This window comes from Falco rusticolus, chromosome 1, assembly GCF_015220075.1.
Source record: "Falco rusticolus isolate bFalRus1 chromosome 1, bFalRus1.pri, whole genome shotgun sequence".
NCBI classification, from domain to species: Eukaryota; Metazoa; Chordata; class Aves; order Falconiformes; family Falconidae; genus Falco; species Falco rusticolus.
This window is the reverse complement of record NC_051187.1, coordinates 79,010,995-79,036,526: the sequence shown is the minus strand read 5'-3', so window position 1 is coordinate 79,036,526 and position 25,532 is coordinate 79,010,995. Positions and strand designations below refer to the sequence as shown.

The 25,532-nt window shown below is 38.4% G+C and overlaps 2 protein-coding genes across 4 annotated transcripts in view; one reads left to right on the top strand and one right to left on the bottom strand.

Annotated features, from left to right (window-relative positions):
- Positions 1 to 735: 735 nt before the first annotated feature.
- Positions 736 to 24,939, bottom strand: NOP14 (NOP14 nucleolar protein). Its single transcript, XM_037386104.1, has 18 exons — positions 24,446 to 24,939; positions 22,193 to 22,326; positions 21,230 to 21,371; positions 20,729 to 20,874; positions 20,163 to 20,300; positions 18,527 to 18,649; positions 17,234 to 17,365; positions 15,616 to 15,931; positions 14,185 to 14,315; positions 13,868 to 13,953; positions 12,062 to 12,197; positions 10,125 to 10,226; positions 9,169 to 9,322; positions 4,825 to 4,984; positions 3,846 to 3,993; positions 2,782 to 2,900; positions 1,380 to 1,535; positions 736 to 1,036 (listed from the first exon to the last, which is right to left on the bottom strand). The coding sequence occupies exons 2-18, from the start codon at positions 22,277 to 22,279 to the stop codon at positions 937 to 939; spliced, it is 2,376 nt and encodes a 791-aa protein (XP_037242001.1). The 5' UTR covers positions 22,280 to 22,326; positions 24,446 to 24,939; the 3' UTR covers positions 736 to 936.
- Positions 24,940 to 25,179: 240 nt separating this feature from the next.
- The window catches only part of GRK4 (G protein-coupled receptor kinase 4), a 43,496-nt gene continuing 43,143 nt past the window's right edge, over positions 25,180 to 25,532 (top strand). For all 3 annotated transcript variants that reach the window (XM_037385902.1, XM_037385911.1, XM_037385920.1), the window contains exon 1: positions 25,180 to 25,480. In XM_037385902.1, the coding sequence (XP_037241799.1) occupies positions 25,429 to 25,480 (52 nt within the window). In that variant the 5' untranslated portion in view covers positions 25,180 to 25,428. The remainder of the gene's footprint in view (positions 25,481 to 25,532) is intronic.

Sequence of the window (25,532 nt, the reverse complement as noted above, 5' to 3'; positions counted from 1 at the left end):
TATTGTAAAAGGAGATTTCACAACTTTTCCAAGAATTACAGTTTTCTTCAATGCGTAACAACTGTTGCTGAATTTACCAAGTAAGTAGATTACAGCGAACACCTGAATAGTGAACCTAGATCAGACTAGCACCTTTAAGTAACTGTGATGTTCTTTGTTTCGCTACAATGTTTCTTCACACAGTGTTAAAAACCCAAATGTTAGAAGTATTTATTGGCTCAATTTTAAGAGCAGACGTTTTCTAAAGTCATGCTGGGCACTTATCAGTAAACGTACATGATAAAATAAGCAGAAGAGTTAAGGCTTTCACTGTCCACTTAAACCAGACAGTTATGAATACATTGAGCAATTCCAGTTAACCACCCTAGATTATTAAGAATTTCAGAGCTGTGCTCAACATAAAACTTACTGAAGAGATGAATGGATGTAAAGCTTTAACAAAGGACTTCTACTTGAAAGCCGAATACATGAATTGGAATGTCCCAATGCTACAGACTAATTAAAATGTTACTGCTTAAACTGCAAATATACTGTCACTATGAGAACAGCCTGCAATTATTCAGTATTGAAAAAGGTAACAAAAGGTTTCTGTTGTACAACTTTTTTTTTTTTTGGGGGGGGGGGGGTGTGTGTGCAGTTAAAGTCAGACTAAAACCTGGTCACACATACCTAAGAATTCTGATTATTCACCCAAATATTCTCTAGTATGAAAATAAACAGAAGTATACCACATACAGAAGTGTTATTTTTATTTTCCTTATGAAAACCTGTGGATTTTTCCAATAAGCAGGTTCACTTTTTCAGACGGATCTGATGAGGCTGTCTTCTCAAAATGAATGCATCCAAAGAATGCAATTAAAATCTGTTCAAAAGCCCCAGGATTGGGCTATTTTATATGGCAGTAAAAACAAAGATTCCTGCTGTGGATAGTCCCAATTAATTTTTCCCTCTTTTTCTTTTCATGGCTTTCCATTCACCTTCCTGTGCAGAAAGGCTACCAAGAAGCTCTTTCACTTTTCTTTTTCTAGCTGAATCTCTGTAAAACAAACAACATATAAAATATTTCAGAAAAATTACACTAGGGAAAATAAGTATATTTAGACAATAATTATTGATTTATAAAAAGCCCCCCAACTCTTAAATTTCACCAACACACTCAAATAAAAACATTCTGCATATCTTAAACTAGGGAAACAAAACTGGAAAGCTGAAAACACTTCAAATGATTGCTATTGAAAGTGTGTGTTTTTCCCCAAATCGTCCAATTTTTTTTAAGTTTAGTATGGTTGCTTATTATTGTCAGTCTTGGCATGCAACAAAAAAAATGAACACATAACAGACCAACCCCCAGACTGGTATTGAAACAAAGGCTACATTACCTCTCCATGATTTCTGAAAGTTGCATTCTAGCCAGAAACTGGTTATCTTTCCGAATCTCACGAATGGCTCCTTTAAGTTCACGTTTATGCCTCTGAATCAACTGTTTTCTTTCTTGCTCCTTCTTGCTGCCTCCCTGCTTTCTTCCAAACTCTAAACTGAAATGAGAATGTATGTGTGAGCACAGAACACCTTAACAGAACTTTTTCAGTTTATCAGGAGTGAGTTTTCATATGAATACCAACTCAATTTTAATTGCTGCATATTCTATATTAACTTCTAAAATAAGGAGCTGCCCAATGAACTTCTAAAATAAGGAGGTGCCCAATGAACATAGTGGAAAAACTTACCAGACCTTCTAACTGCATATCATCATCATGCAAATGACAAGCAGACAACATTTACATTTCAATTCCCCATACACAGCCTGCATTTTGAACAGACTGAAAAAGCTAGAGTAGAAGAATGAAAGACGTATGCGGAGAGACAGGATCCCCCAGTATATTTCAAACTTTTGCAGACCTTCTCTGCAGGTGAATTCACAGAAACTGTCTGCTCAGTTACTCAGGGATAAACGCGTACAGCAGAGGAAATCTGTCCTCTTCAATTACTAGAATAAGTAAGGCAGACAATTTATGCCCCTGTAGATAACCAACATGGCTAAATAGATCAGCAGCCGATACAAAGCAGACTTCCTGAATCAGAATACCATTCTATTATCTACAAAACCAAACTAACATTCTAAAATGTAATTCCAAAACAGAATAAAAAAACGCACATGGTAATTGCACGCTCTGTGAAAAAGGGGGAAAAAAAACCCCATGTTTTTTTGTCATTGCTCCTGTTGGAAGGTGGAAAGCTGCTTGGTTGGGGGAAAGAGAAGAATGGGGCAAGGAAGTATGCTTAAATGAATGCTTAATCTGACTTAATATTTGTTACAATCAGTGATGCACAGTACAGGAATAGTCTACCTTATCTTTTGCACCAGTGAAGCATCCCTCAGTACTTCCACTATCTGTTCTTTCCTTCACATAGTTTATGTATGTATGAACTACTCACTCTTGTTCTTCCGACCTGAGTGCTTGACAGAGCATTCAGCGAAGCACCTGACTAGACAGGTCAGACACCCCTTTTTGTCTTGAAATTTATTAATTTACAATTGATTACATGGGCAAGAGTTGATTTCCAGTGCTATTTTTTCCATAAGATAATCTTTAGTTCTTAGAATTCTTCCTTTTTCTTTCCTTCCCTACCACCCAAATAGCTGGTTCCTTGTGATTTGTGCACAAAATCTAGCAGAAAAATAGTTGCTTTTTATGTCCTGCTTTCCAAACACTTCTAGCTTGCTGAGAATCTTAATGTTTAAACACACTTCTCCTTTGCATCAAGGGTGGCTTTACTTACACTTTCACAATTTTAGGTGTATACTGTTTCAATGGCACTGGCTTCTTCTTCTCACTTATCAGTGGGGTATACTGTTTCACTTTGTTCTCTAGCTCTTTCAGAGCACTGTGATACCATTCCTGAAAATGCAAATCAAATTACAACTTTAAAAGCATATAAAAGACACCATAACTCACAAACTATTGTAAATTGCATCAACAGTAATGTTCTCCCCTTATGTTCTCTTTCTGGGTAAAATCACTGCTATTCATTTAGGACACTGCTAACACTGAAATGCCATTAAGTCTCCCAGGCTGGATAGTATTTAATATCATGGACAATAAGAAAGGTCTGCAGATACTTTCACCTAATAGAGAAAGAAGCAAGACTAAAGCCAGTTTAACTCAGACTCTGCCTTTCAGGGTCATGTTAAGAATGACTGTACATTTTGTTTATTTTGATGGCAAGAAATATATGCCATTTTGCATCACTTACATCACAAAATGTTCTCTAAGGATATTTCATGACGCCTCTTTGAGGAGTGGACAATTTTGCTACATTCTGAAGAGACAGAATAAAAATTTGAACCTTGTTGCTAGAAAACAAACAACCGTCCACTTTTAAATCAGATAGCTGATCAGGCATATTTATATGTTAGTTTTACTAACATATGATGACAGTTAGAAATACTACCTCATCAATTTGGTACATGTATTTGGTTGCACCAAGGTGTTACAGATTCATTACAGAACTACAAGAGCAAGTGGATGACCAGCCTACTACTCTTATAAAGTCACTCGTGGAATGTTACATTATTATAAGCTAAGTGCTATCTCTTCAATTAGCAGGGCAAGACAAGATACAGAATGAAAAAAATAGCTTTTCTAAATATACTCTGCTCTTTCGGTTTTTTCCACAGAAACATCACTATGACTTCTGAAGAGCACAAAAGGCAAATGCCTGACCTTTGAAAACATCTCACTGATGCTTACACTTGTTTCTTGTTTCTTTAAGTACAAATGAAGATCACAGGATGTTTATTAATAAAACAAACACCAATTATTTCATTCTTGAGGAACACATACCTGCATTTTTTCAGGATATTCATTCACTGGCACATGCTGTGTAAGGAGAACTCTGATAGGATGCATTATTTCATGGAATGATGGTAAAGACTCATACAGAGCTGCACATTTTTTAATAAGGTCAAAACACAGGGCTAGACATGATAACCTGTTAATGTACAAAAGAATTAACAATTTCACTTGCAAAAACTGAAGTGGATTTTAAAATAAAATGAATCAAATTGGAGAGTGTTAGCAGCATCTACTACCAAGACTTCCTGACAGAACCTGTTACAAGACTGTTTCCAGTTGTTAATTCAGGCAAAAAATTGCATTCTAAGCAAATACCCAAGGAAACCATCAGCCACAAATTTTTATGTCAGTGCAGAGCACAAGCCAGTATTGCATCTTTGGCACTTACATGGAGTAAGAAGTTTTTATACTAGTTATAAAAGTGTTCTGGTGCTGTTCCTGAAGTTCTAAAACTTCACTGAAACAGAATCAGTAATTTTGATTTTGTGCTTTCTTTTCGAACTTTGTAACAAAATGCTTACTCATCCCTGAAATAAGTTGTATCATAACACAAGTGCAAAGTGAAAAATGAGGCTGAACATGGTTAATGAACATGTTTAATTGCAGTCTTAGTTACTAACTTCAGTGTGTTATTACTTAAGTGACACTTCCTAACATAGTGTTTGTATGCAAATACAGTTAATTGCTTCTGAAGAGCTTGACAGTTCAAAGTACTGGGTACCTTCTCTGTCTCTGCATCATTCCCATCTGTTCTCAGCTGTACCATAAAGGAATGGAAGACCTGAGCACTCTAACGTGCTCCACGTAACACTCTGGCAAAAGATTAGCAATTTCATATGCTACAGAATAAAGCGTACCATAAAAATAAAGCGGAACAACTCACTGCTCCTATTTTTATTCCTGAAGAGCATGGTCACCGAGATTGCCCAAAAGATGATCTGGTATTGTGTTCACATTTCCTACATACCTGATATGATTCATTTCTGTTCCGCTGGTTTCCTTTAATCTAGTCACAATACTCAAGGGCAGATTTTGCTTCTGCCAACTTTCCAGATCCTTCTTATCACACACCAAAAGCAGCTCCAAGTTTTTCCCCACTGGTGAAAATGGATGTACTACAGTATAGCCTAAAAAACCAAAACAATTATCATTGAACAAGATCAATACGAAGCCTTCTTTCTGAAGGGGAAAAAACCCAACAACTATTTTTACATTTTTAATTATACTGCCTCAAAAAAATACTTTATCAGTATTATGTTTTTCTAAAATAATGGGAAACACTAGAGCATGAATACAGTCATCAGCAAGTGCTCTTAGCCATGCCACTCAAATCACAGAATCCAAAGGCAGGGTCTGCAAGAATGAAGTACTGCCCACTGTAGAAGAACAGGTTTGAGACTATCTAAGGAAACTGAGGGTGCACATGTCCATGGGACCTGATGAGATGCATCCAGGGGTCCTGAGGGAACTGGCAGATGAAGTTGCTAAGCCACTCTCCATCAATTTGAAAAGTTGGAGCAGACTGGTGCATCTCCCAGTGACTCGAAAAAGGGAAAAATGACCCCTATTTTTAGAAGGTCATTGGTGGCCTTCTACGACAGGGTCACAGTTTTGGTGTATACGGGAAGAGAGACTGTTGTCACCTACCTGGACTTGTGCAAAGCATTTGATACTGTCCCACATACCATCCTTGTCTCTGAAAGGGAGTGACATGGATTTGATGGGTGGACCACTCGGTGAATAAGGAGTTGGCTGGACAGCCACACTCAAAAGAGTTGTGCCAACAGCTTGATGTCCAGGTGGAGACCAGTGATGAGCGGGGTCCCTCAGGGGTCCATACTGGGACCAGGGACCAGTATTATTTAACATTTTTGTCTGGGACATGGACAATGAGATTGAGTGCACACTCTGCAAGTGGATGACATCAAGCTGAGTGGTGTGGTTGATACTATAGAGGGAAGGGATTCCACCCAGAGGGACTCTGACAGGCTAGAGAGGGGGGCCTCCGTGAACCTCATGAAGTTCAGCAAGGCCAAGTGTAAGGTCCTGCATCCGGGTTGAGGCAACCCCAAACACAGATACAGGCTGGGTGATGAGTGAATTGAGAGCAGTCCTGCAGATGACTTGGCAGTATTGAATATGAGCTGACAATGTGCACCAGCAGCCCAGAAAGCCAATCGCATCCTGGGCTGCATCAAAAGAAGTGTGGCCGTCAGCCTGAGGGAGATGATTCTCCCCATCTGCTTGGCTCTTGTGAGACCACACCTGGAGTGTTCAACTCTGGCGCCTCCAGCATAAGGAAGACATGGACCTGCTCAGGCAGGTCTGGAGAAGGGCCACAAAGATGATCATGGAGCTGAACCACCTCCCGTACAAGGACAGGCTGAGAGAGCTGGGGTTATTTAGCATAAAGAGAAGACTCTGGGGATACCTTATAGCAGCCTTCCAGTACTTAAAGGAAGCCTACGGGAAAGATGAGGAGGGACTCTTGATCAGGGAGTGTAGAGTTAGGACAAGGCATAATGGCTTTAAACTGAAAGAGGGTAAGTTCAGAGCAGATAATAGGAAGAAACCCCTTACTGCGAGGGTGGTGAGGCACCGCAAGAGGTTGCTCAGAGAAGCTGTGGCTGCCCCCTCCCTGGCAGTGTTCAAGGCCAGGCTGGATGGGGCTTGGAGCAACCTGGTCTAGTGGAAGGTGTCCCTGCCCATGGCAGGGGGTTGGAACTAGATGATCTTTAAGGTCGCTTCCAACCCAAACCATTCTGTGATACATTCTATGATTCTGTGTATGGGCAGACAGAAGACACGTAGGTACATGTCTGCCCTGTGGGGAACAGTTAAACTGCCAGTGAGGATGGAGTACTGGACATGCTTAAGAGTAAAGGGCAGGCACAGGACCTTCCCATGGGGTTACAAGTAGAAGGCTTTGACCAGAAAGTGGTCAAGCAGCACAGCGAGCTGGAGCAGGAATTTTGTGGTCAAGGGAAAAAATAGTTTGCAGTCTCTGTGCTGGACCTTTTTGATTTTATTCTTTGTTTTCCTTATGTCCTGCAAGCTTGCAATGGAACTTATTTCAAAACTGTAAGAATATTTACATGCTTTAGAACCTATATCTGAAGAACCTCTTTACAGATGGGCCAGAAAAAAGCATGTTGAAATAAAAATTCATAAGGTTTGAGACCCAAAATTGTGAGAGATTATGACACACATGACTATGACTATGCCAGATCAGAAACTAAGATACATGAGTTTTGTTATATTCACTATACTTGTGAAAGGATAGCAGATCTTACTAACAACTCCATTAGCTAAGGCTACCAACAGTGACAACTCCTTCCCACTCCCTCCACATCATCTTCTTTTTTAAGGTAGTAATTGCTTTTTTAGTCTAAAGCAGACTGTATTTCAGTCTTTTATGGAGTTGTATTCCATGTAATTTTTTCAAGTGAGAAATTTAAGGATCAAGTTCATAAAACTAAAACAGTTCTATTTGCTGATTGTACTTACTGTCAAAATTGAACCCCAAGAAATTTTTTGGTGTGACAATATATTAACATTCCAGAGAACTGGATGTATGCTCATTTTAAAATATTCTGTATTCACAGCCCAACGATCACATTTATCAGCAATCATGTATTTAAAAATTCATGGTGGGATACTTTGGTAACATCAAAACACCAACAATGACTGAAAAATTCTCAAAGAGAACACAGTCTCTCTAACGCATCTTTTATTGAGCTTTTCCTCACTGCTAACAGAAATCAACACTATGCAAATTTAGCTAGTGCAAAAGCATTAACAGAAATACAGAGAAAAAAAAATGGTTAACACTTGATCATCGATTACCACTAATTATTTTTAAATAGTTTATCTGATTTTGCAGAATCCTGTATTTTAGCTGTACTAAAACCCTTTGTAGATCAAATATTCCTAAGAGAGTACACAAAGGAGAAAATACTTTAAGTATTATGTAACCCACCCACTCCTTAACCTCTTCCCACCTCCTTCTAAGACTTCAGCTGTTGGTGTTCTGAGAATCTAAGGCTTAGCTCTGATGCAGCCCAGCTGTGTAACCTTGGCTCACACTTTAGAGAAAACTGCTAAGCTTTGAGAAGCAGATGGAAGAAAGTCTGTAGGGCACATCTGTACAAGATAACAAAGGTGAAACTTCAGTGCTAGGCTTGTTGAAAAAAAGGATCATTAGTAGCTCAAGAATTCAAAAGAAAAAAAAAAAAATTCCAGCATGGTAAGGCATAAAAATGCTAAAGGGGAGAAGAAAAAAAAAAAAGAAGGAAGGTGCAAGATGACCACTCGGTGCTGCTGAAGATGTACTAGAATACTGCAGCAACAGACCCAGACTGATGACCACCTAGCTAACAGAAGCTCTTCAAATGTCTTATCAAGAGTGACAAGCATTATCAATACATAGCCTGTAGTTCATTAAATCCCAGATGTCTTGTGAGTTTGCCAACAGATACTTGAATTTTGGACTTGAGACCATCCTGTCTGCAGAGTCTCTTCATGGATGCTAAGTGACACTCAGAGTGACCCAGACAGAGATACTAACACATGCTCCTCATAAGTGAATTACTGTCCCTGAACTTGTCAAAAAAAGAGGCCTGTATCTTGAGTAACTTTAAAGCTAGAAACAAGGTCAAAAGAAAACGTCAAAGAAAGAGGAAGAGTGGCAAATAAAAATCATTTGCTAGCATATGGATCAAATTGAACAGATAGATTTAGTGCCCCTGCTGTCTGTGCAAGTTGCTAAATTTACAGTTATGCTACAGCACAGATTAATCCTGCTTGTGGGGATAGCTGCCCTCTGACAGGCTACAACAAATCCATGTGAAATAAATAAAAAGGAAAAATATCAACATTGTAATATACTTCTCTTGTTTATCTCAGTGATATGGCTATTAGCTGAAGAGGGAGGGTATCTGAAGCATTAGCTGCTACCTCACTGAGAAGACAGGGTACTCACCGGGAACCCATTAAGAACTGTGAATTTCAGAGCACAGTCTAATCAGTCTGTCTATTTACAACCCCAATATTGCAAAAATACTGCACTGTGGGCAACATGACTTCATTTCCTTTAATAGCCTCAGTTCTTTTCTCCCTGCTAACAACACAAAAGATCTAGTTCATAATAAGATGCCCAAGAATCAAGGTTGTGTACGGCTAACCTAACATGATTTTTGTCTTTTTTTTCAAAATAATAAATTCAGTGTGAATTACTTTTATTTAAATTTAAAAGATAAACCCTAAAAGGTAAACTTAAAATTTAACACTCATTTACTATAAACAAACTCACCCTGGGCCCGTTTTTTGGGTAGAGATATGTGAAGTACTCCAAGAAGAAAATTGATGAGTTCTGGTACAAATCTTCTGGAGAGAGATACATATTCCAGGAACAAACAACATATAAATAACCCTTTAATAACATCTTGCAATGTTGTGATGCGACACTAAAAGAAAAAAAAAAAAAGGGCACAAGATATTAGTAATAAGAAGTCTATACATCACAAATACAGGATTTCCCAAAAAGCAGAAATAATAAATAAGTTGTACACATCTAAAATCTGTAAAATTACACCCTTTGGACTTCACATGAGAAACATACTGGCTTTCTCCTGCCCTCACTGAGAGTATATGCAGAATCGAGTAAGAAGTCAGTCAGAACTGGTTTAGCCACTAGAAGGTGCTAAACCACAAACAGTAAATTCTTCAGAAATGAACCAAAGAAATGTAATAAGGCTCAGAGCAACTTCACTATCTGACAGCAGCAAAACAACTAGCTCAAGACTTTTAAAACATATAAACAGGATATTTGAATAGAAAAATTAGGGCATATTTTAACTGCACTGCAACATACTGCATTAGGTACATTTTCAAGGAAAACAAATACTGCCAATTTTTAAGTATATTTCTTAAGTAGGAACAAATGCAACATATGGAAGAGAAATCACTAATGATTTTAGACTGTATTCAGTCTGTTCTACTAGTTGTACCTAATTTGTCATATAAGAAATTCTTGTATGACAGCTTGAAAAAATGATTAAATACAGTTTTGTGAGTTGGACTGTACTCTACAAGGGTTTTTTTTCCTTTTCACTTTTTCTTCCAATTACTATCTGTGACTATACCAACACAAAGCTGTCTTTTCAGTACATTTCCAATATATACATTAATGTTAACAAATACATTTGGAGTCCTGGGAAAAAACAAGGAAATGAAGTTATATATTGAGATGCAACATCATAGACATACCTTAGTAAGTAGCTGACTCATGTACATAAAAGCAGGTGTTACAACCGGATGCATGAAATCAGAAGTTGGAAACAGCAGAGATGTAATTTTCAAATAAATAAGCTGAGAGCACATAAAACAGAGTAAGGCAAAACATAATTAAGGCATTACTCCCAGGATCTTGACTTTACACATATTTAACTGATGAATGAGTAACTGCCATGTAGTAGTCTCAAAACACAACAACACACATCATTTTGAGAAATCTGATACGATACATGACCTATTTGACATGATTAAGTTACATGAGAAAATGGAATATCCGTTATAGGTCTAACACTGCATTAATTAAACAAGGCAGTTGAAAGAACCACCATGAAGGAACTATGCCTCCCAACCCCATTTACTCTGTAAGAAAATATTACCCCCTCCAGCTTACTGCAATCACATACTCTCACACCACAAAGAAACGAGCAAGTGGCTACACAGGACCTGTGACACCATTCAAAAGGTCCTCAACAGACAATTAAGTGACCAGGAAACTCGTGCACCAGCACACATCAACAAATAACAGCTGCAGCCAAAGAACTAAACAGTGATTAGGTACACTTTTACTGAAGGGGACTTGTTAAAAGAGCTACAAGCGACCTCCTGTCAAGACCATAGGGATGGTAGACATCAGTTGTGAGGTAATACTGAAAATTATCATAGTCAGCTAGACTCAAATGGAGTTATCTTGTTTCAGCTCTGCTTCTCTCTATGAAGTTTCTGTCATAAACAAATATTTTCCTGAACTGTTTTGATTACTAGATACCACAGTCCAAATTTCAGGTTAGATAAACTACAGGCACATATAACGTCTACTAACACAACTGGTCTAAGGAATGTTCACTCAAACAAGTGCTTTAAGGATAGGAGTGATATAATTCCACCCTAGAAGATAATGATGACTTGAAACCTGGAAAAGTCCACTGAAGGGAATGCAAGTCAGAAGTGTGATTGGTGTCATAAGGGTGACAGTAACAAAACAAAAACAGAAGTTAAAAACTCTCTACAATACATTTCCTGCAAAATTCAAAACATCCTGAATAAAGACTCTTCAAAAGAGCTCAATATAAATATTTTTCAAGCTGCAATAACCAAGTCTTCTAAGCAAATACTTCAGCCTATTTTCTTTTGATAGTCTTAATTATTCCATCAGGCAGCACTCTTCATCAAGCGTAGCTCCCTTTGATTACTGACTTATGGTTTGTCTTTGAAACTTTTTACTACAACAAATACTCGTTTTCCATATGCTCCATTCTTGAACTCCCTAATATCTATTTACGTGGACACTAAAAAAGGAGTCTGTTCATATTTAGCATGACCACTGAAATTTTGAAATATTACTAATATAAGGAGGAAAGGTCAATTATTTTACAGTCATTCCATATGATAATTTCTAAATTTAAGTATAAGAAATGTATTTTTATATCCATAATATTTCATTGTTATTTTTGTTAACCTAGGAGACAGTATGCCTCTGGAGTACTTTTTTTAAACATTTGTACTTAACTAAAGACATGAGGACATAACTGACAGCATCGCTTCTTCCTAGAACTACCCATTTCAGTTTCATCAGGAAAACAATGTTCTGCTATGAAAACTGGACTGCCAGTTTTAAGGTATTTTCCCCTTATTAATATTTCAGAGTCAGACATCTGTTCTGAAGAACATGGCGAAGTGTGTGTGTTTGTTTCTCAGGGTTTTTTTTTTTTTGTTCTTGTGGGAGTTTCTGTTACAACTTACCTGCAAGAGAGGCAATTTAAAACATCAAGAAACCTAAAAAGTCATAGATGCTAATAATCCATTACATACTTTGAAACATGACATTAAATTTAATGTCATCTCATGTTTACTGGCATTTCCATACTAATGGGAAGAACAAGATTATTTTCTTAGCAGTATGCATTTGTTACCATGTCTAAACCTGGAAGTGTTGCACGGCCTTTAACTTCAATTAATTCTTCCATATCATGTGCAGCGTCTCGAAGAATAAACTTAATGCTGTCACTGGCTGCCTCAGGAAACATCTGGCAAAGATTGTACAATGGCCTATTAACAAGAAATGTAAGTAACAATCAAGTTACACTACTGATGTTAATAAAAACCTGATTTTTAAGTACCTGTAGGAAGGTATTTTGTGTACTACATACATTATATCAATAACAAATGCCCTGAAACAAATTATTCTTCTTCAGAAATAGCCACACAGTATATAGATTATTATTGTAATATTTTTATATTACAGAGACGTGTATTTTTCACTGGACCTCATGAGATAAATCTTTGATGTGGTGGTTTCTAAGTCTTAAATAAAAAATAATTAAAAACTTTAAAACACCTTCTATGTTTAAAATATACCCTTCTGAACCCCCTAACTCTACATTTTACTGCACTGAGGTATGCCGACACATACTAGGCAGCACGCTACTCTAAATACTCTTAGGCAATGTTAAACAACGTGTGAGACAGCAGTGTGGTTAGCAAAATTATTAATTAAAACAAGGAAAAAAGTATCCACATAGTTCAGCTCCTGGCCTACAGTTAATGCCTACAGGGAGATGCAGTCAGGACTCTGCATCTGTTTGGTCAGTTTTTCCAGTGTTTTCAGTTAAGAATGTCGGTAGTGATACTAGTTAAGTCTCATTTCTATGAAACAATAAAAACGTGTTTACGCTTTTTTACAAAGCCCCAGCATGTGCGACAGTATCAATGGGTCAGTGCTCTTGCTGACGAATGCAACAGAGCAATGAACACTAAAGCTGCACATAACATATTTTTTAAAACTTACTTACTTGAGCATGAAATAAAAACCACATGCTGAAAACTACAGAAAGCTGTCTAGCCTGCAAAGTCAAGATAGGAATCACAGACTAATTTTGGTTGGAAGGGACCTTTGGAGATTATCTGATGCAACCCCCTGCTCAAAGCATGGCTAACTTCAAAGCTGGATCAGGTTGCTCATGGCTTTGTTGAGTTTTGTATGTCTTCAAGGGTGGTGATTCCATAGACTCCTGGGAAACTTGTTTTGATGTTCAGTGCCTTTGCTGTGAAGATTTTTTTCCTTACATCTAATTGGAATTTCCCTTGTTGCAGCCTGTGTCCACTGACTCGTCATTTGCTATATACCTCTGAGACAAATTGGGCTCTCTTGTGACTGTAACTGGAGGTCAGGTACTTGAAGACAACAATGCCAAATTGACAACTTCCTGCACAGTGTGTATTTGGAACTTCTGTATGAGCTTACTATAACTCTTGAATCGCATTTTCATCTAGTTCCCTGAGTGAATTCACAGAACTGAAGCCCATGGAAAAACCCAGTGATTGCAAAGGGAACTCCACACTGTAATTGCAAAGCTTAAGATCCTTGATCAGTAGTCTAAATAGCTTCATATACAGAAGTTTGCATGCATACATAGTATCATTTATCCACTACCCATGAAAACCATTTTGCAGATCAAAAACTACATTCTGAAGTTTTAAAAATGTCTTGGTACAATTAATAGCTCAAGCAACACATGAAAAAGTTAAAACGCTACAGAGCTGGAGAGTTATCATTTGCCTACAATCCCTACAGAACTATTCATAGAATCATTTAGGCTGGGAAAGACCTTTAAGATCAGAGTCCAACTGTTTCGAAGCAACACACAAAATGCTTTACCCCAGGTAGCTTTTCTCTTTAAATCATAAAGGAGCAAAAGTCCATAGTATTTATTACTTACAGGACCAGTTTGTCAATTGTTCTGAGCTCTGGTAAATCCAGAGTTGCTAACTCTCCAATATACTCCAGAAGAAAGCCAAATAATTTCTGCAAGAAGCATAACATAAAAATTATTAGGGTTTTTCTTCATTGTATATATTCTTAAACTGCACAAAAGAACAGTGACACAGAAGTTAGAAAACAAGTAGTGTGTTGATTCTGCTGCTATTGACAACATAGAAGCATGTATATGTTATACTGCTTTCTGAATACTTGCTAAAACTTACTCTAGAATTCAAAGTTGATTTTAAACTTCAACAAATCAACAACCCCCCATACCTCCAACTTTGCTTTGTTTCCCACTGCAAGGCTTGGATGATTGCATTTCTGAATTCTCTCCAGTATAATAAGCTGTTGTTCTATTGTTCTTCCAGCCAATAAAGACTTAAATGTCTCATAGGACTCAGGAACTAGAAAGTAAAAACAGAAACTGACCAGGCAAAAATCTCAAACTTAACATACTTAATTCAAGTGAACATCTAACAAATTTCCAATTTGAAAATGTTACTATTCAGAAAATAAGACACAATACAGCTTTTAAATAATCACCTTTTAAACAATATCTATAAGCATATAGGTAACTATATATATGAACATAAGTCAGAAAACCATGTAAATGTTTTTCAATGATTAACATTCAATTCATCCTACATTTGCTGCCTAAGCTGAGCACAACTGTGTTAACACACACAAAGCAGAATTAAACTTAAGCACGCATTCAATCATAAATTTACCATAACACAATCAGCTCTATGTTTAATTCATACCTAACTAGCTTTTGTATGCAGGATTTTAAGAACAGAATCTTGCCACTGGAAGAAGAAAAAATAATAATAAAAAAACCCAAACCCAAACAACTGGCATATATTTAGTTTTTTGCACAAGTGAAAAAGCTAGAAAACATCCTAACCGGTTACATTTCTTGAGTTACTTAATGTGACTGCTTTCTGGTTAAAGCAAAACCTGAATGCAATTTAAAAGGCTTTCTGTAGTAAGTTATCTCCTTTTGATGGAAAAATGAAAGCACTTAAGGAAGTTGTTTGAAAGATTGTTAAATCTTGTGACATACACTTTTGTTAGAGAAATCTACACTAGGACAATAGTTAGATATGTTACGTACTTAATAATAATGAATGTTTTGTGTACTACTGGAAACATGGCTCCTCCTCCCTCCTAGGCCGAGTCCCAAAGGGAGTCAAACTTTCAGTCTCTATTTAACAATACCGCGATGTTACATCATGGGGATTAAACCCTCAGAATTCTGCCTCTCCCAGCATCTTCTCTGACAAAAATGTCAGTCCAAACACTAGAGAAAGTAATCTTTTCTCATTTAAGTATAGGTAGTAGAATACTATTCTGACTTCCCTTATGCGAAACACTAGCACTTTGGATTGGATGTGATGGTGGCCTTCAGAAAGGAGTACAGATCTCCATTTTTCTCCCAAGTATTTAGCTTTCAATTCTAAGGCTGCTTGGAGGAGCAGAAACAGCTCTGGGATTAAACAGATCTGGCTCCCACTGCTCAAAGCAAGACTGGTGCTGATCACTACAAACAGCAGTCACTGGCTACTCTTGGAACAGTAGAAGACAACTATGAAGCAAAACTTTTATGTATGAACAGGAATACTTAAGATCCTACAGGGCAGAGAAAGAGACTGGTTATAAACCCCTTGAAGACAACAGAGATCTCTGGATCAATCCTTTGCTTACCAGCAAATGTATAGGGAAGCTCTGATTTGGCAGCTTCCATTTTTGTATCTAGTTCCTCCACACTCTGTGATTCATTTTCATTTGTCTTGTGTTTATTCTGTTCTTTATTCCCTGCAGTTTCTTCTTCTTCACTCTCAACGTTAGATTCAAGATCTGAGTGGCTATCTGCAGCAACATCCTCATCTTCACTAGCAGATTCTTCCTGACTTTCTTCTTCATTCCCATTATCTTCCTTCCCGCCTTCTTCTGCTTCCTCTTCTTCATCCTCCCCGTCTTTTTCTTCTTCCTCTTCATTTTCAATATTAATTTTTCCATCCTGTCAGTAGAGAAAATAAACCAGTTAAAACACCGCAAAGTGACAGCACCTCGCCAGAATCACCATGCAAAGCTGTCATTAAATACACATGACCAGCACCTGAGCCTTGCTACCCTGACCAAGCAGTGAATGGCAGCAGTGCCAGCCAAGAAGTGATTTTAAGCAGAGAACATGCATACAGATAAGAAAAGTAGCATTATTTCCAAGGGGCTATAAGAAACTGGAAGAATAGGAGGTAGTCTATGAGGACTAAAAGAAACAACACAGAAATAAAAACTACTAGTAGATGATATGGTGGAAAAAAAAATTCAACATCACTTCCAGAAAAAAATACATATTCCTTCTATGTATTAAAATAGCATATCAGATAAATATTTGTTCCCATCCAGATTTTATTAATCATCAGTTTAATTTCACATTCACAATTTATTTTCTCCCCTTGAAGGACAACAGCAGCTCCCTTGCTACTTACATGTGAGAGGATCAGTCTCTACACACATGCACCACAGTCAGGGTGACTCACCACATGAGCTTTAAGGTTATATTGCTCTGCCACCTTAATCAAAGCTACTTCGTAGGAGAAGGGTTCCTTCAGAAACCCACTCATCCTGAGGCTGAAGTTTGGTGGAAGCTGTATTAAATACAGTGGAAATTTAAAAAATGACCAGAAGGGCTAACACCCTCTCTTCAGCCCAGTAGCATAGAAGGCTACTATAACAGTATAGTCAGTAGATCGAGGGAAACAACTATTCCCCTCTACTTGACACTGGTAAGACCACACAGAATACAGCATCCAGTTTTGGGTTTTCAAATACCATAAAGACATCCATAAACTACAGCAAGTTCAGCAGAAAGCCATCAAGATTGTTGAGGGGCTGGGGCACCTCCCTTGTAAGGAGAGGCTGACCTGGGATTTTTCAGCCAGGATCAAATAACCACCTTTCTGCACCTACAAGGGACGCCACTGAGAAGGCAGAGCAACACTCTTCATCACAGTCCACACCAGGAGAATGAGAAGCAACAGGCCTACGCTGAAACAAGAGATGTTCAGACTGGATAGAAAAAGAAACTTTTTCACGCTAAGTACAGTCAGTGGAAAGGCTGCCCAGAGAGATGTGCTAACTCCATTCTTGGAGATCTTCCAAGCACAGACTGGATAAAGCCCTGAGCAAACTGGTAATTTCATAGCTGACCCTGCTTTGAGCGCGAGGTTGGACTAGATGCCTCCACAGAGGTCACTTCCAAACCAATCCTCCTATGTTCTTTTCAGAACTCTGAAAACTCTGAAATTTGAAACCTTACCTTGTAAGACAACAACCGTCTGTCATCTTTATCCAGGATAAAGCCATCAGCCAGATCATCAGCTGACACATGGCTGGGTTTCTTTTTGTTTGCCTGTTCATCTAATCCATGCATTCTCCGTAGTCGATCTGCCTGTTTTAGTAGAAATACCACACACATTGATGTCAGCCATCTATATCATTCAGGTAACTAAACCAGAATGGAAGATCCCTCAAATACAATGCTAACAAAATCAAAGGCAAAAAAACCCCCAAACAGTTAACTAGGATTATTCAACAAGTTGATGAAAAGAAAAAACAGCAACTTGATAAATTATGGGCAAAAGCTGATGATGCCTTATGTTTTGTGGCGAGTGTGATCTGATAAAAGCACACAGACAATTGGATTAGCTTACTTGGAAGCCTTTAAAACTGGGTTTACCAGAAGCATTATGTTCTCTCATTTTAAAATTATCTGTTTTGCTTATGAGACAATGCATCATTATTAGAAAATGCAAGCTTCTAAAGCGTTTTATGATTCTGCAGTGTTTATCTGTGTTTCCCACATGTAACAACTTTGCAGTACAAACGCAACGGGCAATATCTGAATCAATCATTTACAAAAGGATTTCCACCTGGGCAACCAGACAGACTGTGCATCAAACAAGATGACAAGAACACAAAAAGAAAAAAAAAGCTCCTTTGTTCTGTTCTGCTATTAGCTACTGAGCTGTTCTGAGATAACTTGAAGGTACTGAATCCTTGCAGTCCTAAATGTATCCCTAGTACACCAAACCAAAAAGTAAAAAAAGGAGAGAAACATTTACCAAATTACTCATTCTTTCTGTAAGACTTGGAGTTCCATGTAATAGAAAGAGCATGCAACATTTCCCAAAAGAATTCTATTCCCCTGCATAGTACTGCTGGAAGACTCTTGCAACACCACAAGAAAACAATAAATGACTTGCCAGTGCATTAATTCAACTGCTGTGCAACATGATACTCCCCCTGACTTAGAAGCACCTCTCAACACTGAGTAATTTAAAACATTTAAAGGCAAACTGAAGCCGTATTGCATTTCTATTGAAGAAAGACCAACTGATTTCATAAACCTCAATAGTCACGTACTAAGCCTATGTTTTTTTGTTGTAATACCAGATTGCAAACAAAACACAAACAGGAGATTTCCTGAATTCAGCCTCTGACAAACTGTAGTTCAGTACAGCCACTTTTAATCTAAGGTCAAGCAATGAACATACGCGGTCACTCCCAAAATATAGGCCACAAAACAATCTAAAAACCATAAATGGTATACCTCCAGCTTCTGGAGTCGTGCCTGCTCCTCTTTTGCCAATTCTTCTTCTGTCTTCATCCTTTCTGAAGGTTTTGCTTTCATCTCAAATCCAAGTTCTCGAACAATCATATCATATTCATCAGGCTAAAGAAATATTTATATAATTGTTTATTATCTTAAGTTTTATTATTCTGCTTTGCAGACACTCTCTGCCAGACTAACAGCTAAGAAATATGACTATTAAGATATAAGGAAAAGACCATTTCCAAGGAAAGCTGTAAGGACATTCAACTCAGCACTAAGACAAGTAATGGAATGAACACTTGAACAGAAATTCTCCTGACATTTCCCCCTCCCCTATTTAAGTTACTCACAACTTAAACACTTATAAATAGCATCTTAAATAAAAACTAGTTTACATATTAATTGAAAAAAATTAAAATATTAATAAAACACTATCTTCTCAAAAAAGCAGCTAGAATGAATAAATTTATCGTTTACATTTCACTTTATAATATCAGACATGAGCTAAGTCTTTGCTATCTTAGTTACACAGATGTTCACCTTAAAGTAATAAAGCAGCATACTTGAGAAAACAGTCACTAGCAGAGATTACACCGGACATGCGAACAGAGTCTCCTGATACCTGCTTAAGTCACTAAGCCATACAGCTTTTCTAAAATTAATTTCCAGGAATTTTTCTTCTTACATACGACTAGATAATTTTCTCCAATTCAATGTTAATGTTCTGGAGCATTATTAATTCATACTTTGCATCTTGAGAATTCTTTAATTGGATCCACACACATGAAGCATGGGAATCTAACCTACCTTTTCAGCAAATTATGATGACAAAATTTTTGTCTAAGATACCATTACCAACACACTACAGTATTCACCATGTTAAGAAACATCTTGAAAACAAAGATCAATACATCAAAATATGAACTTTCGAACCAGTATCTTCTGTTTGTTATTTGAGATTCATTATAATATAAGATCAGTTCATTACTTGAATCTTTCAAAAACTGAACTATATTGCCAAGGAATAAATGGAAATTCACAGTGTTCTGCAAAACAATACAAAATTTCTACAAGAAAAAACCCAGTGCAATGCATTATATTACCTATTCTTAGATTTAAAGGTTTATTTCCCTTAGTATAAAATAAAAATGATAGAAAAAGCTTTGAGACCATAAGGTATCTAATTCAAAAGATAAAATATCTTCCTTCCCTTTTTGTAGAAACAGTACCAAATTTACAACAAGGAAACATTTGCTGTCAAATAAAAGTTGTTTTATTCAAGAAACACTGCAAAGGCATTCAAAATAAGTCAATGATCTCAACAATTTCAGTTATTCAAGAAAATGTATTTATTGTACAAATAAGCTGTAGCTAACAGTGGTATTCAACCTGCAACCTCTCTCAGAATTGATAAATAATGAAAAGCAATAGGTAATTAAAAGCAGGTAAATCATATAAAACCCTATATTCCTCCAACTAACCAAACGGTCCTAAAACTGCAGCATACCTTCAATGTGAATAGCAGGCTACATTTTATTTTACAAAATGATGAACTTTGCCTTATGTTGCAGCCATTACGAATCAAAACCACAAGTTATTAAAACAACAGAAAGCAGGCCAGACAAACCCTTACCTTAGGCTTTTCTACTTCTTTGTCCTTTTTCTCTGATTTTGGGGTTTTGCGGGCAATAAGGGTTTGGATTTCCTTCCAGTCATTATCAAGCTTTTCTGTCAGTTCTAACGCACTTTCTCTCTGAGTTTGCCTCTCTTGCTAGAAAAAAACAACAAAACCATAATGCAGCAGTTATGTTCAGATGGATGTGACAGCATTTACACCGTAAAACCAAAATGCTGTCTTCAGCAAATTAATAATTTTAAATATTTAACATTTTAAAGGTGTAAACATTTTTTGTGTAAGAAGCAGTATAGAGTTACACTGAATGGCACAAGGGTTGCATACAGAAAACAAGTTAAGAGTCAAGAGATAGGGAGATTTGTGCATACAAAAGAATGGCAGATATTAAGTGCATATCTTAAAATGCCAACAAAGTCGGACAGACTTTATGCAAGAAGCTTGGACTCTTCTCCTAGACAGCTATCTCCTTTGTTTTCTATGCCACTACTATTTTATTTTGCAAAGACAGAAATTGTGACAGCTTCTTAATCATGTTCACTTATACTTCAAGGCTAAAAACTCACCTTTTCTTGTTTAGATTTGGTTATCATCTCTTCTATGAGTTCCTTTCTAGATTTAGGTTTTTCCTCCTCTTCATCTTGCTGCCCACTTGATGCTTTTTTACGAAGGAGGCCTCCACCCCCTCCAAAGTGAGCAGCAGTTAATTCAGCTGGGGAAAAAAGTAGATTGTGAATCCTTTTCAAATCCATACATGAGGGCTGGAGTGCTGCTGCTGGGGCAGTATCTCCCTATTCTTTGAGAATGGGAACAATTAAAACTATTGAATCAATCATGTACTATTCCCATGCCTATGGGAATGGCCATACCAAAAGAGATTGATGCTAGACGCTTAATTTATGCTGACAAATATTTTGTATGAGGTAGGAGCATGGGTTTTCTGTATTTTAACTAGCATTTTGGTGCAGCTAAATAATATTCTTTCTCATTGAAAGATAGCACTGAGCAAATGATGTACATGTACCAACAATAAAACCAACAGTGGGAAACTAGCTGACACGTCTTACCTGACAATGTTCCTCTTTCCTCTGTGTCACTGTCACTATCAATAATATCATTCATTTTTTCAATTTCTGCCAGAGATTGGCCGTAATGAGTTAATTCCTCATCTTCATTGAGATTATAGATATTCTTCTTCCCATAATTTTTCTAAGAATAGTAAAACCAACCAATTAAATAACAAAAGACTTTTAGTTACCCAGCAACAAATTAACAAAGCCTGTATTTTTAATGCTAGTTGAGGGGATTAATCACTACCAGACCAATACTTTCATTTAAACACATTAAACCTTAAGTGAGGGAGTATGATGCCCCTCTTATGTACCAATCAAGTAACTCAGAAAACCTAAGGAAGCCTAAGTTTTATCTATACATCAGTAACATCAATTCTTAACTACTAAATTTCAGGCCTAATGAAACAGACTTTAACCTATACAAATTATCAGTAGAATATGGTATTACACTACTGAATTCCAGAGACAGAGTATGATGAGGCAGAAAGAACAGCACTGCACATACAATCACGTTACAGAATGACAGCAAGTTACAGAGTTGTTCTATCAGGAGATTAAATGGCTGTTTGTTCAACAGTTGTACCTGGAATCTCAGAGTGTACTTGATGGTGGTTGCCTTTTCCTAATTCGATTCCCCAATCACAGTAGTCAAAGAACACCAGACATCAATGAATCTGCTCTAAACATGGCTTTCTTGCATATCAGTGCTCAAAGAAATTTCTGCTTTGAGAAGTTGTCTTGCAAACCAGAAAATGTTGATGAATTTTTTTTTATTTCCACAAATTTGTTTTTTTCATGTAAGTTCCAAACATATAAAATATACAAGAAAGCATTACTGTGCAAATCCTCTGTTAAGGGGGACACAGCCAACTAACAGTGTTTCTCTGGTTTTGGTTGTGGGGAGGGTCTGGGGGTTGTTTGTTTTTTGTTGTTGTTGTTTTAATTCCTATAGTTTACCTGTCTTTCCAAAGTGAATCGTCTGATCATTTTTTCCTCTGGACTTATTTTGGTGTTATATCTCCAAATCGTTATCTTTAAACACATTTGTCTTTTTCCCTTTCTTTATACTCTTTCAGCAAGGTCTGGGTACGCTAGAAGAAAAAAATAAAAAAAAAGATTAATTAAAAAACAAAGAGAATAATTACTTTCAAAAGGTTCCACGGTATCCTGGGGCAACATAATCTAATTTACCAGAATGCAATGAAAGAGAAGGAAAAATTAATGAGGAAAAAGAGATGGGAAGGTCATATAATATATTCAGCGTCATTAAGTTCTCTTATAAGCTGCCCATATGAAGGTAAAACATGGTACACTGTATTTCACCTTTATTTTATCACATATAAAAACTCTGCATTGTCACTAAAGGATTGATTTATCTGAAGCTTAGTATAAAAGAATAACACATTAAAGAAAGCAAAAAAAAGCCCCAGTGTCAGCTGAAACTCTTTTGTCTTCTCATCTAAGACATAAAAACCCCCAAGTGGATATATACATTTAGCACTCTGCTTTAGTGTTGAGCACAGGGCGGTTATGCATCAAGGCAGTAAAAGGAAGTTCAGCAGACCTATACGAGCTAGTAGATGCTGTACTTACTGTATAGATTGAGAGGCTTACTTTTCAATGCCAGTGATCTAATTCATGACAAGCATCTGATTTACCCAAACACTTTAAAATGTGATACTACACATTCATAAAGTTTTCTAAACCCTGGAAAAATAGTAATGAAGAGTGAAAGCTAACATATTTTCATGCTGAAGATACTGCATAGTTTCTAAAGGAAGAAAATACTGGCCATGTTTAGTCTGAAAAAAATCCATGTTTATTTAAAACACATTAGCTGAATCTTACGGAAAGGTACTGTTGCTATTCATATTACCATGAACTCATAAACTGCTGCACTGAAGGAAAAGAACAAGTTTACTACAACAGGCCTCTGTAACCTCACTGAGCATTCACAATTTTCAGATGCCACTGTAACTGACACCAGAACTCATTTAACCTACTACTGTCAGTTCTACCTTGTATTTACTTCTTATATTAAAATGTGTATATATATTTATATACATATATATGTATGTAAATATAAAAAATATATAAAATATATAAAATATCAGGCAGCTTAAATGCCATGCATGAACTTTAATCTCTTAAGACCCTGGATACAGAACAGCTTTTGTTCATCAATTATTTGATGTCCTCTCTCACTGATAAAAATTAATGCGCAACCTTTCACAATGCATGCAAAATTAAAGCCTATCCATTTCCTTTTGCTGCACTATTTTTAAAAAGAAATCCTTCGGTAAGTGCTTTAAATTCTGTTTGACAATAGATTGTATAGAACATGTCAGAGAGAATCTCAGGGGCATACTTTCAAATTATGCTTTTTTCACCTTTAACAGAATCTACAGACGTTTTAACTTCTTCCCTGGTTTGTCTGAAGGAACAAATCATAAAAAATTCCAGTGCTTCATTCAAGGATAGGATAGGTTGCTAGAATCCCTGATGTAGTATGACGTGATGTTCTCCCTTATGCATCACAGATTTTGGTCAGGTAGCTTGTGGTGTCAGTAGAGAAAGAAAGGCAATTGTAAAACAGTATAAGGGTGGAAGATAAAAGATTTATTCTTAAGCTGTACCATCATTCCTATGAGAGTAATAAGGATTGTTGCATCCCAACATACTTCTACAATGCAACGATTCAACCAGTGCAAAAAAATGTTATCACACGATTTCCAAATCTATGGTAGTTTCTTTGTGTCTACGTATTTCTCACTGCATTCAAAACTCAGTGCCCCTGCAAGCTTTCACTATTACAGCAATATTGCCCCATTATCAAGAAGCTTTACATGCCATAGCGACCAAAACCGACCAACATTATGAACACCGACAACTGCCTACACACTGGTCCAGTGTTTGCTTGCTGATGTGTGCCACTGCATTCTGGACCTGGGTAATTTGAAACGAGAATCATTGCTACACGTGTGACGAGGAAGACTTGCACTACTGAACTCTTTAGATTGCACTGGAGGGAAACGTATTCAGCAAACTCTCCATCATCATCTGAGCAACGTGAGGTGACCAGCCAGCCAGCCATTCCTCCAGTACACAACGGAGGTAGTCTCACCAGAGATGGCTCCCGTCTTACCACCTCTCCACCGCAGCCACATCTATAGATGCAATCCTTCCTCCCAACTTTTGATGTCCTCTTACCTTCTTGATGGCTTTGGACCGTGAGACACCAGGCAACCCCACATCATTCTTGGTCTTCCTCCCCAAGATATTAAACTTCTGCCTGTTGACCTTCACCTCAAAGGGGTTGCTCTTAACCATGGCCATAGCTGACTTCACGGGGCCCTTGGCTGTGGAGGGCACCGAGACCTTTCGTTTCCGCTTAGCTGCCTTCCCCATTTTGGCCTGGCTGCCTGGGCGGATGCGTGTGGGTGAGGAGAGGCCCACTACTCACTCAGAGTGCGGGGGCCAGGCTGGAGGCGCACCAAGGGCCAACAAAATGGCGCCCAGAGAGGGCAAAACCCCCCGAACTACCCCTGGGGCCTGACCACTGCCCTTGGACGCGGAGCCAAGCCGCGGAGAGCTCCCCAAAGCGCCGTGAGGGCCGGCGGGGGCACGGAGCGGCGCGGCAACAGCGCACCCCTGGAAGCGGCGGGCCCGGCGGTACCACACGCGCACGACAACCTCGCACCTCTCGCGAGACCTTCGCCCAACTATCGCGAGACTTGCCACTCCTCTTCCGCTTTAGGACGAGCCGGGGGGGGAGGCTGGGAAAAGTCTCGTGCACTACATGTCCCAGCAAGCAGAGCGCGGTCGGCGCCGGGAAGCCGGCGGGCGTTGCCGCGCGAGGCCTGCTGGGAGTTGTAGTTCTAAGGAAGGGGGGGGGGGGAGGTGGCAGAGAGCGCGGAGGTGGAGCTGGTTGAGGCGGGCGGAGGAGGGCGGACAAGCCATGGTCGGGGCGGGCGGTCGCTGCCTGCTCCTTGCCTCCGCCCTCGGGGAGGGGGAGGCCGGTGCCGGGGCGAGCAGCGGGTGATGGGGAAGAGGCGAGCGCAGCGCTGAGGTCCTGCGGGGCCGGATGAGCGGAGGCTTGGCGTCGCGGCGGTGGCGGGGCTGGAGGAGGGGGCGAAGGAGGCAGTAGGGGCGGCCTCCACTCCGGCTGCCCTAAGGGGAAGGAGCCCCCGACCATGGAAATCGAGAACATCGTGGCCAACACGGTGCTGCTGAAAGCCCGGGAGGGTGAGAGTCGCGGGGCGAGGCGGCGGGGGAGGTGAGGGGGAGGGAGAAGCGA